The sequence below is a fragment of the Protomyctophum parallelum genome (assembly GCF_964188405.1).
Source record: "Protomyctophum parallelum genome assembly, chromosome: 4".
Classification (NCBI taxonomy): domain Eukaryota; kingdom Metazoa; phylum Chordata; class Actinopteri; order Myctophiformes; family Myctophidae; genus Protomyctophum; species Protomyctophum parallelum.
In genome coordinates this window covers 40726404-40743009 of record NC_139700.1, presented here as the reverse complement: position 1 = coordinate 40743009, position 16606 = coordinate 40726404, and the positions used below count along the sequence as shown (strand labels likewise).

Sequence of the window (16606 nt, the reverse complement as noted above, 5' to 3'; positions counted from 1 at the left end):
TTTGACTGAGAGACTGCCATTGGATTTTGTTTTCTTTTTGAATTTTCGTTTTTTTCATGTCTTCTGAAAGCAGGGAATCATAGCTTCAAATTGACATATTATATTGGTTGTTCAGTTTTGGAGGCTTATAGAGTAATGTTGAGAAAACAGGCTTGAACCACTTCTGTGGTCTCTAACATTACACCTAGCTACATGTTTGAGCATTTATTTCATATTTACATGTTGGTTTCAGCTCTGACACTTATTTCAGACATGCTCTAGTGTGTGAAGAGTCTGCCTGTGCTATTACATTTTGGAAAAGAAAAACTAAAATTAAAACAAAGTAGAAGTAGTAAAAGGTAAGCATTAAAAGAATGTCAGCAGTGAATGCTGTGAGTGAGTTTACCTCCCCTTTTGGACTCCTGAAAAAATTATTCTCAGGCCTGTTTGTAAGGAAGCCAGTGCAGTCGTATCTCTTGTAGACGACTTTTGGTCCACAGCCTAATGAAAGAATTGTCAGAAGTTCTGCGTCACTTACATGGACAGGGGAGTGTGAATTATGTAGCAGGCCTAATGGCACTTAAAACTGCCAGGGAAGGATGAATTATTCAGCACAAAAGGCGGTCTACAGAGACTTTCCATTGTTCCCCCCCGAAAAACTGGTGCGAGGACTTTAGGACACGTTTGTCTTATAATTACGAGACGAATAATGGAAAAAGTTCAAGTTGGTTTTTGGTGTCATGGGGATGTGGTTCAGCTACCTCTCTAAACTTACATCAACTTTGAAACGAGCGCTGGTAGCCAAAAAAGACCCAATCCACAGGAACACTTGCGTCATGCGGGGAGACAAAAAGTCACACCATTGTTGCCAGACAGTCACAGCTTCCTTTACCTGCGTGGTAGAGGCAGACAGGCCCCATGAGACAGAGAGAGAGAGAGAGAGAGAGAGAGAGAGAGAGAGAGAGTGAGAGAGTGAGAGAGAGTGAGAGTGTGTGTCATGTCTATAGAACACTCGCTCCAACTCCCACCTGTCTTTGTGTTGGCGTATTTATCCATGCCAGCAGGCCTGCTGGGATCTATAATCATCAGTGTTTCTTTTTTTTTTTCTCATTGTCTTCCCGGAGCGAGCAGATCTGAGCATTTGACACTTTAGTAACTATGTGAAACACTTTCTGTAGGTTCAAAATATCTAAAGGTTACAGGACCTTTATAGTGACTTCTGCTTGACATAAACAAGTAAAGGAAATTAAATTCTGAATTCTGAAAGAGCCCAACACCTAGAGTATAGGCTATGTAAGAGAAACTGACAAACACGTAGCATATGGTGTACATGCATGGCACGCACACACTTGTAAGCACACACACACACACACACACGCACACACACACACACACACATCCTGCGTGTGAAAGGGGGACAGATAGACAGAGTGCAGTCAGTGCACATTTCATCACCAGGAAGAAAAAATTTTTTTTTGGAGAAGTTTGTCATCAGCAGATACACTGAACTGGTAACCTAGAAATTCAAAAAACAACCGCGTGAGCCATTCCTTGTAATAACAATTTCATCTGAGCCTTGACCCACATAATAAACCCCCCAAATGAGGAGGAGATTAATGGGTTTTGTGAAACGGAGCCGCTTCCTCCCATGCTGTGCAGAGGAAGATATGCACCTGCAGTAGGAGGCTAGAGATGCACATGCTAGGTGGGAAATTAAGCAATGTTACACGAGAGGGGGTGGTTTCTGAGTTGTTTTCGGAACGAGCCCGAAGGCAGCATCGCAGGCCTGAGATCAGATTCTAAAAATGTCTTCTACATCCTGACAGTTTTCTGAAAAAGCTATATGTTTCTGTCAGTCGTCAGTCATTTTTCAAAAATAGCAGACCTACAAGCTTGTTGCGTGCCACTCGGTGTACCAATTTGCGCGATGTTTGGACAAAATCTGTAGGTGTACTGTGCAAAAACTTGTTTTGCACAAAGCGGCCTCCTGGTGGCGCTATAACAGGCCGTTCTGGAAATTTTGGGGCAGAGATTCATCGTTGGCATCCAGGGAGTGTGTGTGCAAAATTTGGCATCGACCGGGTTAACGGTGCCGGAGATTAGCTGCTCACGGACACACACACGGACGGACGGACGGACGGAGTGCAAAACATACTCTCCCCCCATGCCTTCGGCCTGGTGGAGACAATAACTTGTCCAAAGTCGTCCTTGGCCATCTGTGAGAATGGTTATCCAGAATTCTCCTTTAAATACAATGTATACTCTATCATACTAAGCCTAGGAGGGTGTTGCTTGCCTATACTGTGAGTGATCTTCAACCTAGAACAACACATCGCACCCTGACGACGGTTGGATATAAATCTCTTGTCTGTCACTTCCCAGCTATATACCTCCTCCATGCAGTTGAATTCAATATTCTTTTGGTTATGGATGAACACACTGTGAAACGTGTCGCTAATCCCAAGGGCTTGTGCACGTCTGTCATGTGTGCTCCGCGTTCGCTCCAGTCGTTTAAAGGAATTCCTTGTATGTTTGTTGTTGTTGAGAAAGCGATTACAGAAATATGAAATTCAAATTCCAGTTTTCCCTGCTACTGACAATGTTTCTATAATAGGATGAATCTGTTTGAGTGGATGGGTAGGTGTGTGGGTTGGTGCTGTGAGTGGGTGCATGCGAGTGTGTGTGTGTGTGTGTGTGTGTGTGTGTGTGTGTGTGTGTGTGTGTGTGTGTGTGTGTGTGTGTGTGTGTGTGTGTGTGTGTGTGTGTGTGTGTGTGTGTGTGTGTGTGTGTGTGTGTGTGTGTGTGTGTGTGTGTGTGTGTGTGCGTGTGCATGCATAGTATATATGGCTGAAACTTTCAAATAGGTAAACAAAATATCGGTACAGGTTGAAAGTCTGTGTAAACCACATGTTATTGTCCCTTCTCTCATGGTGTTTCATTAGCTTATTCTATTTGAATAATTTGGATTTCTTTGGTGCGGGAACCCTGGCACAAATCATTTTCAGATGGGGGTCCGTGGGCGTGGACAAAATTTGATAACTACTGAATTAGAAGGCATCATAGAATCGGACTCAGGTTTTAACTAGTAACTCTGGGTTACTTTAGTAACCTCAGTTTATCAAGCGAATCGAGCGAGAGAATCGCCTAAGGGTGGCGCCATTTCCATGGTGCCAACACAGAATAAATCCATATACTCACGAAACAATACTGATTGGGTCGTGCAGCTGTCTGTCACGGTTGTAGCTGCAAGCTCCGCCCCGGAGCCTATAAAGCAGCGCACAGCCGGAAGACGTCATTCCTATCAACCAGTCCTTTTTCTGTGCTTTTTTCTAAGCAAGAAGGGTAGTAAGGGCGATTCTCTCGCTCGATTCGCTTGATAAACTGAGGTTACTAAAGTAACCCAGAGTTTATCTAAGCTCATCTCGCTCAAGAATCGCCTAAGGGTGTACATAAACCCCCCGTATCACTACCACCAGTTGAAAAGGAGGCCCGACCCGGGACCCCTCCCCCAGCAGTCCCCTGCCCGTGGGGAGAAGGAAAGGCAAGGAGGCTATCTGGACCACAGGCCCAGTAGACAAGAACCTATCTAAGGAGCTAGCCAGTGAAAACTGTCTAAGCACTCAGACGCGGGCTGATGGTTCCCCATCTCATATGCCCTAGGCTCTATCTCCTGAAGTGCGCGTGTGTGACCGTTGTTCCCAACTGTCCCATCACCTAGCGGCAGCTCCCAGAACGGCGTGAGCAATTCCAAGAGATGCCACGTCCAAGTTATAGTACGTGGCGAAAGTCGAAGGGGACGACCAACTCGCCGCCGTACACACATCCTGAAGTGAAGCTCCCTTCGCAAGAGCCCAGGATGCAGACATGCCTCTCGTAGAGTGAGCCCGCAGACCCTCCGGGGGTTGTGTACCACTCTCTGCATAGGTCAACTGTATGGCTTCCACAACCCATTGTGAAAGTCTCACCTTGGTTATGGGATTCCCCCTTCTCTGAGGGTCCCATGCGACAAACAACTGATTGCCCTTCCTAAAGGCAGCAGTCCTGTCTACATACAGTTTCAGTGCCCTGACCGGACAGAGACTGTTCAGCCTCTCGTCTTCCGCCGATGCGAAAGGGGGCGGGTGGAAAGCTGCCAAGTCTACCGGAGTACATCCGGAAGGAAAGTTCTTGGGCAGGAACGACAGGTTCGGCCTGAGCGAAACCCTGGTACCGTTCCCACTAAATCTCATGCAGCTTGGACTCACCGAGAGCGCATGCATGTCACTAGATCGCTTCGCTGTAGTCAAGGCGACCAGCAGGGCAGTCTTAAGTGAGAGAAACTTCAAACCCACCGTGTTCAGTGGTTCGAAGGGGGCTCTCGACAGAGCGTGCAGTACCAAGGTCAGATCCCAGGAGGGAACTAAGGATCTAGATACCGGCCGAGCACGCTTGACACCCCTCATGAACTGTCGAATCAATAAGTTCTCACTTATTGGTCTGTTGTCCATACCCACATGGTAGGCCGATATGGCCGCCAGGTTGAGTTTCACTGAGGAGTTCCCCAAGTGTCTATCCAACAATTCTTGCAAGAAGGTTAGGATAAGAACCACCGAGGCCTGAAAATGAACGGCCCGTTCCGGCCTCGCCGCACACCAGCGCACAAACACGTTCCAAGCCGTGTTGTACCGCTGTCTAGTCGAAGGGGCCCTGGCCCCCAAGATCGTCTCAATGACTCTAGGGGGCAAGCCTGTGGCTATTAGAGTCGACCCCTCACCGGGCACACCCAGAGGTCTAAGTCCTGTGGGCGCGGATGGAATATCTCGCGACCCGCCTGGGTAAGCAGATCCCTCCACAGAGGGAGCCGCCAAGGCTGGTCGTAGAGGAGGGGAAAAATGTCCTGTCTCCAGGACCCTCGGGCTGGAGCCACTAGTAGCACGTACGAGCCCTGAACCCTCACCCTGGCTAAGGTGAAGGGAATCAGCTCTAGTGGAGGGAAGGCATAGAGTAGGCCCCGAGGCCACCGATGTGCCATCGCGTCCAGTCCCAAAGTTGGCGAGCCTGTCAGGGAGAAAAAGAGTGGACACTTCTTGTTCTCGTCTGTAGCGAACAGGTCTGCCACCGGAGTCCCGAACCTGTCCCAGATCTGTTCCACTACACCCGGGTGTAGGGACCAGTTGCCGTAACGGAGGGGACCTCTGGACAACAGGTCTGCACCCGCGTTCAGTAGTCCCGGGACGTGGCAGGCTGTCAGTGACAGAAGACGCCCGTCGCACCAAGTCAAAAGCCTGTATGCCAACGTGTGCAGGCGTAAGGACCTCAGTCCACCCTGCCTGTTGATGTAGCACATCGTTGTCGTGTTGTCGGTACGGACGAGGACATGACAACCCCGTATGAGCGGCTCGAACGCTTGCAGCGCGAGGAAGACCGCTAGGAGTTCCAGATAATTGATGTGGGCAGACCTCAAGGTTCCATCCCATATCCCTCTGGCCGACCTGCCTTCGTGGGTGGCCCCCCACCCACTCAGGCTCGCGTCCGTAGTGACGACCTTCCTGGCCAACGGTAAACCAAGGGGGGACTCCCTCCGTCAGGGTCCGTCTGTCCGACCACCACCTCAGGGCGAGCGTGCATTCCCCGGGGATTGTCACTCGCCGCGAGAGGAATCTGGTGGGCACCCGTAGAGACCTCAACCAGCGCTGAAAGGGTCTCATGTGGAGTCTGCCCAACCGCACCAGGGAGATGGCCGACGCCATCAGTCCCGCCATACGTAGGCAGATTCTGAGTGGCAGTCTGTGTCCTCTCTGGAACAGGGCCACGCACTTCAGGAAGGCGTCGATCCTCTCCGGGCTCAACCGAGCCGTGAAGGAGACTGAATCCAGTGCTATGCCTATGAAGTTGATCGACTGGGCGGGCACCATAACACTCTTCTCGTGATTTATGGTGAACCCTAGGGAGGACATATGGGACACCACCCGAGTGGTGTTCCATAGTGCCTCCTGTGGCGAGCCTGCGCTCAGAAGCCAGTCGTCGATGTAGCTTGCTACACGTAGACCTCGTCGCCGCAGAGGGGCCAGAGCCGTCTCGGTGCATTTGACGAACACCCTGGGGCTCAGGGACATCCCGAAGGGGAGAACCGTGTATTCGTACACCTTCCCCTTGAAACCAAACCTCAGGAACTTCCTGTGAGGTGGGTAGATAGGGATGTGAAAGTAGGCGTCTTTCAGGTCTATAGATGTGAACCAGTCGTTCATGCATATAGAGCGCACAAGAGACTTGGCTGTCAGCATCTTGAAGCGGAAGGGCTTGAGGTACCGATTGAGAGCTCGTAGGTCCATGATTGGACGCAGCCCCCCCCCCCTTCTTCTTGACCAGGAAGTAGCGCGAGTAAAACCCGCTGCGACTCTGGCTCAGGGGTACCTCTCTGACAGCCTTCTTCTCCAGCAGAGAGTTGATCTCTTGCTGGAGAACCTGACCCGCTTCGCCGCGTGCATCGGAGTAGAGGATTTCTCCGAATGCAGGGGGTCTCATAGCGAACTGGAGCCTGTAACCTCTCGCTATGGTGCGGAGAACCCAAGGAGACGCTCCGCACAGTTCCCACTGTGTCAGGCGACGCGCAAGGGGGTTCTCCATCGCCAGGGGAGCGCGTCGTCGCGCAGGGCTGGCGCCTCCTGGTGGACCAGAGAAAATTTCGGCATGACCCGTCCTGCCAGTGGCGTTTAGGCCCGCCACAAGGCCAAGGTCCCGCCCCACTGTGTCGGAGAGCCCGGGGGCTACCCCTGGCAGTGGGTTCATGTCCCCCCGATGTTGTTGTCGTTGTCTGTTTTAATGGCGTGAAGGCCTTCATTACAGGAAATAAAACAGGTACAACATTGGAAACAACAACATGTCGATGATCGGCCGCACCCGTGGTGATGCTCCGCATCGTGAGCCCCCGCCTCTTCCTGGGCGGTCTGAGTGTGAGAAGAATACTCAAATCCAGGCTCAGGGGGGGAGGGGAGACGTCTGGTCTCGTCTCCCCTGGGACGGGGACGGCGTCATTTGCTCTGTGGCTCCCCACGGCCTCTGCCCTGGCCTCGTCTGGGGCCATGGGGCGGGCGGCCGTGGCCACGCCCAGCCGGGCGTCTGTCACGGTTGGGGGTGCCGGCCGAGGCACCGGACGGTGCCAGCTGGCCTCCTGCCCTCTCCTGGTGGGGCTTGGAGCCAGAGCGGCCACCCCTACCACCGCTGGTGTGTCGGGGTTGGCGTGCGGAGGGAGCTCTTGGAGGAGCTCGCTGTCCGTCGTCCACCTTGAAAAGCAGCCTATCTAGAATGCTAAGCATGCTAGGGTGGCATCGGCCATCCAACGAGGTTGCTACTCCCGACCTCGAAAAAGTTAGCTAAATAGCTAAACAACCCTAGCTTCACAATGTACATACCTGTAACGTTGAGGGAAGCAGCCGGTAGTCGAGGGTCGCTGGGGAACCACGTCGAGTGAGACTCGTGCCTTCGGCCGCTGCGTGAAGTAGTAGCAGCGGTAGTTGTCGGTGGAGGCCTAGGACTGCATCCGACATCTCGTTGTCGCAACCACCCGGCTCGGGGGAGCCTCGTTGGTGGGCCGACGAGATCCCGCTGGAGGGAGAGCAGCACCCAGAGCCAGCCGGCGAGGCCTGGCTGATGTCTCGGGTCTGGCTCCACAGGCCTGTTTACCAGTGTGGTGAAGAGCGTGTGGAGCTTGTTGCTGGCGGTCCGAGCCGCCTTCCTGGCAGGGGAGGAGCCCAGGAAGGACTCGTCATGGTGTCTCTGAGACGCGTCAAGGTTGAGGGGTCTGGAGAGAGAGGACGAGGTGGTGGGCCTAGGCCTCGAAGTTTGGGGCTGGTCGGGACAGCCTGGCTCGGAGGTGTCGACCAGGGACCTGTCTTGGTGACTCTTGACGCGTGAGATGCGTCAGCTTTTCTCCCCGTCCGCGAAGCAGAAGCAGCAGGGGTAGAGACCAGAGGTCTCGAGAGCCTGGCGAGCATGCTCTAGACCCAGGCAAACCATGCAGCGAGAGTGACTGTCCTCAGGGGACAGCAGGTTGCTGCAGTTGCATGAGAAATTCCCGGTGGCGTTCCTCCTCGGGAACCCGGGAGGGCTGTTGTCACCGCTGCTGAAGGTCCTCCTGGGTCTGGTTGTGCTGTGTAGCGTCACCGCCAGTAGCCATGTTGCCTAGTGTAGTTTTCCAACTGTCCACTGAGGTGTAATAAGGCTAGAAAACTAACCAGGGTCTTCCGACACAGGGAAGAGTCTTGTAGGTCAAGCACAGTTGTAGCTTAAAGAAGGAACCAGCAGTTCAAGACATTGTAGAAGCACTTCTCCTTTAAGTTATAATATAAAAATTATAAAAAAGGAAAAGTGGTGGTGGAGTAGAAGAGTAGGACTCGTGGTGCTCCACTGAAAATCAGCTGTCTAAACAGAGACGACCACGTTGTGAAACTGTGGTGGCCAGAGAAGCTGTTTAGTTGCGTGAAAGAAAAGGCGCCGGACTACGGGAAGGCCGCAAAGCCTGGGGCTCGCGTAGCGCGGCCGTCGGGCTGGTGCTGTTTAGGTCTGACGACACAGAGCGATGCGGCGGTTCGTCGGGTAGTGCGGGTTGCGTAGAGCAGGCCTGTGGCCTTCGATAGCAAAAACAACCGTGCCAAAGAGAAGCTAGAGAAGCTGTAGTTAACGCCTGACGGCTGGAAACTAGCTAGTGTCTAGCGGAGCTAAAAGGCTATAGCTGCATTAGCGGGAGCTAGCTAACCTAGGAAGGCTAGCGAAGCTGCGGCTGGATAGCAAGCTAGCGTCGTAACCCGGCTACGGTGGTTGCTTGTTGTTGGTGGCGCTAAAATCAACGCCTAGCGGCCGAGGATTAGCTAGAAACACCGGTAGCAAGCGAAACAGCGTTGCAGCTTGCTGCTTATGCGGGTTGTCTGTTGCCAGGGTTCTGTTGCAGTTGCGACTGAAACATACCCACTGAGGGTCCTCCTGGGTCTGGTTGTGTTGTGTAGCGTCACCGCCAGTAGCCATGTTGCCTAGTTTAGTTTTCCAACTGTCCACTGAGGTGTAGTAAAGGCTAGAAAACTAACCAGAGTCTTCCGACACACGGAGAGAGTTTTGTAGGCCAAGCGCAGTGTTCTCCAGAAGTCTGGAGAAAAAGTAGCTAGAATCCGCTAGATCCGCTAGAAGTAGCTAGAAGTCGCTAGAATACAGCTACAAAGTCGCTAGGTGTAGCCAGATGACGTTAGAAGTCACTATAAACAGCTACAGAAACACACACCAAGAGCCAGGGGTAGTCAACAGTAGCTAGAAGCAACAGGAGTAGCTGATAGCAGCTAGAGGAGGCTAGAAGTAGCCAGAGGGCAGCTAGATAGTAGCTAGCTAGTAGCTAGGGTCTTTCGACGCGGAGCAACGTGCGTCGCCGATCTAGCGCTAGGCCTTGCGGCCGTGTGGGAGCCTGTGATAGTCGTGGAACGGGCTTCCGAGCCGACGGGGTCTTGCGACACAACGTGGCGGGAAAGAGCTTCCCGAGCCGACGGGGTCTTGCGACACAGCGTAGCGGGAAAGAACGTGGGTCAGCGCGGGCCGAGGGAGTCTGTGAAAACTGCGTTTTAGCTAGTAGGGTCCCTCAAAGTTTCCGACGATAGTGTAGAGAAAACAGGGGAGAAAACAGAGCTAACTGGGGTTGCAAAGCGGAGGTTTATCAACTCACCGTTAGCAGAGCAGTGCAGGTTGACTTCCGCGGGTCGCCGGGCTGAGCTTCTTTCCGACGAGCGGCTGTGTCTTGTCTATCGTCGGCTGGCTCTTGTTCCACGGTCCAGGCAGGGCTTTGCGGCTAACGCGAGGTCTCTCGACACTGGTTAGGCTGAGCCAAAGCTAAGCTAGCGTTTGTCAACAGCTAGGCTAAAGCTAAGCTAGTGTTAGCCAAAGCTAACGGGGCTATGTCCGAGAGGCTTCACAGCACTGACAGAAAAAAGCCCCTTTTTTTCTTTGTTTCTGAAACTTACTGCGTTTCGTTCTCGTGAGTGTAAGACCACCGGGTTTCCACCGCGAATTCCAGGGTACAAGTGAAGCACTCGTCCAGGGGGAATAATAGTCTCAACGGAGTTATGGAAGTGGTAGTCTTAGAAAATACATCTGTGTAGCACAGAAAAAGGCAGGAATGACGTCTTCCGGCTGTGCGCTGCTTTATAGGCTCCGGGGCGGAGCTTGCAGCTACAACCGTGACAGACAGCTGCACGACCCAATCAGTATTGTTTCGTGAGTATATGGATTTATTCTGTGTTGGCACCATGGAAATGGCGCCACCCTTAGGCGATTCTTGAGCGAGATGAGCTTAGATAAACTATAGTTTACAAATAATTTCAGTGGAGTAAAAGTACTACAACATTAGCTTAATGGGCATTAAGTCTTAATGAAACAGACTTTAGTTACAACTGCACAGAATGCGCCTCAGTGCTACATACAGTTTTGAGCTCATACATTTATTTATGGTGAATGTTCCCCTTCAGAATCAAGTGGTTACATAAAAAATAATCTTCTTCCACTGCCAAACAACCATTCATTTCTTTCTCTCTCTCTCTGGCAGTTCTTCATCGTGCTGCTGATAATCCTCCTGGCAGAGCTGATACTGCTCATCCTCTTCTTCGTCTACTCCGATAAGGTGAGATTGTTTTAGCTTTAGTGTTTTTGTTTTGGTTTGTTTTTCTCACACTTATTTTTTCTCACACACGCAATCACATTTGAGAGATTCTTGTCGAAAAGAGTATACTATGACTCTGGAAGGGCACTGTTTCTCAACCAGTGCTCCAAGAAGGACCACTAGTGGTCCATGGTATAATTACTTGGGAAGTTTCTTTATTTCATATGTTTCAAAGTTATATTGTACCTTTGCTAAATGTTGGGGTAAAAGCTTAAATTGAACGATTGGCTGTTAAGGGCTCGACATACTTTGTTGCATGCGGGGCCACACACCAACAGGTATTAAAATCCGGCTTTAAACAGATACGGGTACAGAATTGGAACCGATCTGTAAAATGTCAGAGTCATGCGGGTCTGCCATCATAGGAGAGGCACTAGTGTGGAACGTTAGATAGGGAATGACGATGATGATGGATGGACTGACCTTGCTAACCGCAAACCAATTGGAAACAACGGCAGCCATTTAAACATGAAATGGTTCAAATTACAACGTAAACAAAAACATCCAGTTGACGAAGAGTTAACTAGTCTGACCAGACCACAGGTCACTGCTACTCCACGATGAATGTTACTACAAATACACACCAATCAACACAGAGCCACTGTATTCCAATACCCATTTTCTGTGGAAGTTCCTGATGTCCGACTTCCCAGTAACTGATGACATTGATGTGTCATCAATCATCATACGTCACCCACGCCATCACTCCCCAGTCCCCAATGGGCTAGGGACTAGTGTGTCCCTTTCAACTGACGTCAGGACTATGGCGTCATATTTGATCTATATATGGGTATAAATATTCAGGAGAACGGCAGGACTGCAGGTGGTATTTACTATGAAATCGTACATTTTTGTCCGTCAGTCAGTCAGTGTTTCACTCAAAATCCAGGTCTCGTGACATGAGAACAGCAGCCTCTTTTCCAGTGTTGGGGAAGTTACTTTTAAAAAGTAAGGAATTATAGTTATCGTTACTTATCTAAAAAAGTAATCTGTTACTTACTTTACATTAAATTATGAAAGTAACTACTTTACTTTACTTTACTTTAAAAAATAATAATATAAAAAACGGCCGAAACCGAATACCGAATATAGGAACTTTTTTTTTGAAGATAGATCTATAAAGAATAGGGTTGGGAGACTTGGGACTTTGTGATGAATTCATCTCAATTAATCACATTTTAATCGCATATCAATAGGCCTATTTGACCTGAGCAGTGAGCTTTTTTTCTACATAAGCATAGGCAATAAAACAAGTAGTAATAATAATAATAGTGATAATATTATTTATATAAAGCTTCTCTGAGTACTTAAAGACACTTTTCAAGGAGAACATGAGAAAACAAATAAAAACTACTTTATTAGAGAAAAATTAAGACTATGGAATAAAATAAATTAAAGTGGAATGAGATAGCAATATTCCAGAGGTGGGTTTGAATTTATAGGTGGTGGCCTATACTCTAAGGTGGTGGCATGTCTCTGAGTTTTGGGAAGTGCATTGTTTTGACAGGTCTGCCTGCTGTGGACAGTGAAACCCTGACCATTAAACACGGGCACTGGCAGACGCAACGATAGTCTATCATTCATTGTTAAAGCTCCAAATGATATTCCCATTCGTCTTTGTGTCTGCCCGTGTAAACGCAGCAGCGAGTGTGAGGGGTTGGGGAAGGGGAACGGATGGAAAGTACATAGTGAAACTAACGTTAGCTCCCATGCTAGCTAGTAGCTTCCCTCGTCAACAGCTGTCAGAAGCTGCTGTTATCACGTTGCTTGTGCCCGTGGATGGGAAATAAGATTTAAAAGGCTATGGAAGCGTGGATGAAAGGCAAAGCACAGATGTGTGCAATAAAGCTGTGTCGGATCTGCCTGTGCATTCCGTCTGCTGCAGTGCGTGTGTGTTCTGTCAACTTCTGTGCTGTGAGTCTGTCACTGGCTGCTGAATGCATAGTTAAAGAGCGTCATAAGCATGCGCCCTTCCTGCGCTGGAAGTAGCAGATCTACAAGTTATCTACCCGTCGCAATGCACAGCGCGTTGGGCTTGTACATCTGTGTTTCTCCCGCAGTTTAGTTGAATTATATCGATTCACAACTTTATTTGCCCCATTCACTTCAGCAGCACAGAGACGCCTGTATGATAGACTCACGGAGCTGCATGGCGAGACTTTTTTCACTGATCACATAAGTTGACATAACGCGGTTAACACACGCACAGTAATTATAGCGCCGTTATGGAATGGGAAATGTAAAGCGTTAGGTTACAAATTATTGCAAATAGTAGTTATGTTATGTAACGTAACGCGATGTAAGGGCGTTAGTCACAACACTGCTCTTTTCCAGTGAATGCAACAGTCTGTCTCGAGAGATAGACTATATTCCTATCATAGCTAATGCACACCAAAGCTAATGCACACCAGTTCTCAGTGCCGGAGAACTGCTCAGGCACTCTGAGGGGTTAAATGTCTTGAGCCTGTTGTTGACCCAGCGGTCAAAGGTGAGGCCATACAATGCGTCCCAATCTCCTAACAGGTGGCTCTCTGTAATTGATACTGAGCTTTCTATTGTCAGTGAAGACACAGCCTGTACAGCTCTGTGGAGATTTCTGTCAGCCACAAGGGGGGGTTCTTTTTAACTTTCAATCAGAACACCTAACAAATGTTTCGCACACCCAGCAAAACCGACAGAAGACAAATGTTTTTTTTTGTGGGACTCGACTGACTTCGATGAGAAGTTTTCCCACTTTTCAAGGACGTAGGGTTGATTAGATCCCCCTATCCCCTATCACCCTTCTCTCACACAGATACACACACACAGGCACGTGCGCACGAACGCACGTTCCCCAGAGATGTCCGCTAATTCTCCCTTCTTGTTCTGAGGTTATTGCCTCAAACTCCAGTCTCTCAGGCAGATAAAGGAATTCATTTAGCAGCCAATCCATTCTGAAATTTTGATCTGGTTTCACGAGCACACACCCTATCAGGAGTAGATATGACTGTTGACTTACTGTATCTCCACAATATAACCGGCTTAGCTTCGTGAAAAGAAGAAGGGGGAAAAAAAAGGATTTGGAATCTTAATGGAGAAACTACTTGAAGAAGATAGACTCCTATACAAATAAAATAAAAATGGTACTAAAGTAAGTACATGTACTTAGTTACTTTGTCTACTGCATACTGTACTAGTGTGCATACTGTATGCACAAGTACAGTAAGTGTCGGAGGCTTTATCATGGTAGAACTGTTAAGCCCTGTATCGGCAACCCGTTCCACACCACGCCACATTTTATGATCCGCCTATCTCTCTATATCACCGTGTTTATCGCGCCGTATAAGACGCAGCGGCAAATGAAAACCCAATAATGCTGATCGCCCACAAACACATCTCCCTTTTATTGGACTTCAAATGTCATTACGATACGAGTCGAGTCCTGCAAATTGTGCGTTATTGAATGAGGCACTTGCACCACCCACTCGCCATGTGAAAAGCGTGCGGCATATCATTCCAGCACATTGTGGGTCGCTATATTATTCTCATCTGTATTTTTAATGCTGCGGATGCTCAGGGGAGCGAAGCCAAGGATGATTGGTATAGTCAGGTTTTAGTTTAGTTTTTTTGTAGTTTTTCCATGGCGTTCAAACCCCCAGTTGGAACACGGCACGCCATGCGGGCGTTTCAACGGGCCCCCGCTGCGGGTGCAGCGATCAGAGGAATCGTTAATTCACTGCAGCTATTTGATCTCATAATCACAAGGCATTTATTTACAAGACATGGGGAAGACGTGCACAGCACTTTGGCAGCTTTTAAAAAGTCTCATGAACAGCGGGGTGCTAAAATGTGTTATTCTTTCACCCCGTCTTTTTTCAAAGATCGCGGAGTCACGGGCGACGCTCCTCTGAAACGCGAGGCCCTCCAATGAAGCTGTTGCCGAGCCCCACATATCATGTGTTCTGGAATCTTTTGGAGAGCACTTATAACACAGTTAAACAACATAATGAGACAGACACAATTCAGAGTTTCAAAGTATTAGAATCTTGTATTCGAATACGGAGCCAGCAATGAAGCGTTGCAGTGGAACACCAATACATTCCTACTGCCTCAGGGGGTAGGTGGGTCTTTACAGTCTATGGTCTTAACACATGAGACAATGGGAAGACCCCCTCAGACCACACAAGTCACAGGTCAAATGTCAGTAAAGATAATAATGGAACAGAAAACAACTTCAAATAGTTTAGTTTCCCATGAGTGATTTGATCTCCTTAAATGCATAACTTAGTGTATTCCACATTTCCTCAACACATGCATGACCCTGATGTGGTTCTCTTTTATGGATGCGCACTGTTTTCTTTTTCCTGCTCTGCCTCGCTCTCTTTCAACCCCACTCCATCAATCGATCTGTCTACAAAGCAAAGTGCGAGGTTTTTATTTAACTGTGGGAAGTTTAAAAATCACACACGTGTGAACTGAGTGGTGCAATTCCCCCCCCCCCCCCCCCCCCCCCTCTCTCTCTCTCTCTCTCTCTTTCTCTCTCACTCTCTCTCATTAGAGTCACTACCCCTCTCACTGTTTCTGGCGCCCCCTACTGCTATTATTAAGTCACATACTCGTGCTCACACACACACACAGACACACAGACACACAAACAAGTACGAGGACATTGCAAGCTGGTTGTAGGAGTGGTTGCACCACTCAAAAATAAACCCGTCATATACAGGTTAGGGTTGTCCCGATCCGATCACGTAATTCGGGGCCGATCATATCATTTTAAAATGATCGGAATCGGATCGGGAGCAAAATAAATATGGATCGGGACATCAATAGGATCAATATTATCCCTAAATACATTCCTAATGCAGGTCATTTTTTTTACTTCCCACGGTTAAATTAACTCTCACAGTTGTTATCTATACTATAGTATCTCATCTATACTCTTCCACCCACTCTGTCTCTCTGCTCAGCCCATTGGTCCTAAGTGCTGTGATTTAGTGGGCATATAGGCGCGGGTGTGTAATGTATGCTGGCCCTGCACTGACCCACCATCTGACGCCAGCAGATGGCTGCCCCACAGACAGATTACAGTCATCCGTCTTTAACGCTGTGACCCCATTGTCGCTGCTGCCGCTGCTATAGCCGAGCCACCGCCGACACACCGGGTTAGAAACGGAACCAGCGTAACGGTTTATTAGGTCTGGATGACAAATCTGAACACAGGGAGCTGAGCAAAGTGCACCGGGAGGGAGGAAAGGTCTGGAGGAAGGGAGGGAGCGGGGGGGGGGGGGGGAGAGGGAGAGAGGAAAGGTGGGTAGAAGGGAAGAAAGGTGAGGGGAAAAGGTGGGCAAGTGCACTAGGAGAGAAGCTAGGAAAGGTGGGGGATCAAGTGCATTGGGAACGAGGAGAGGTCGGAAGGGAAGAAAACCAGGGTAAAGGGGGGAGAGCGTTTTGAAAGATGAAATCTTTTTTCAAGATTCTTTTGAAATTGGCAGATCTACAAGCTCACATTTTGTGAGGTTGTAGATCGGCTATTATCAAATAGCCAATGCATACGTTTAATAATTATATTGTTGGCCTATTTGCTGATTTGGGCTTGTTTTCATAGACCTCGTTGCTTATTTCTCAGTGGAGAGGGAGTGGGTGAGGGAGGATGGGTGGGACAACGACATGAAGCAGTACTGAGGGAGTCACCTCAGTACGATATGGAAATCCACTTACAATTGAAACTTTCCCCACACTGATGATGAACTTTATTGCCTTTTCATGCATTTTAAAGCGCAGATTGATTCCAAAAGTCTCACCCCCAAATAAACAGCCCCCGGAGAAAAAGATTGATTTACAAACAAAATTCAAACAGCCGTGACTTATTAACGGCACTCTGGTGTTTAGCCTACGTCCACTCAGTAATTCGAGTAATGTTTAAACGGCTATGGACGGAAATGTCAACAAACGCAAATTCTAAAGACAGTGACA

At 49.0% G+C, this 16606-nt stretch overlaps 1 protein-coding gene across 3 annotated transcripts in view; it reads left to right on the top strand.

The window, feature by feature from the left end:
* The window catches only part of tspan9a (tetraspanin 9a), a 307238-nt gene that overhangs the window by 261311 nt on the left and 29321 nt on the right, over positions 1-16606 (top strand). For all 3 annotated transcript variants that reach the window (XM_083763888.1, XM_083763889.1, XM_083763887.1), the window contains one exon: positions 10538-10612. In XM_083763888.1, coding sequence (XP_083620014.1) covers positions 10538-10612 — 75 coding nt within the window. The remainder of the gene's footprint in view (positions 1-10537; positions 10613-16606) is intronic.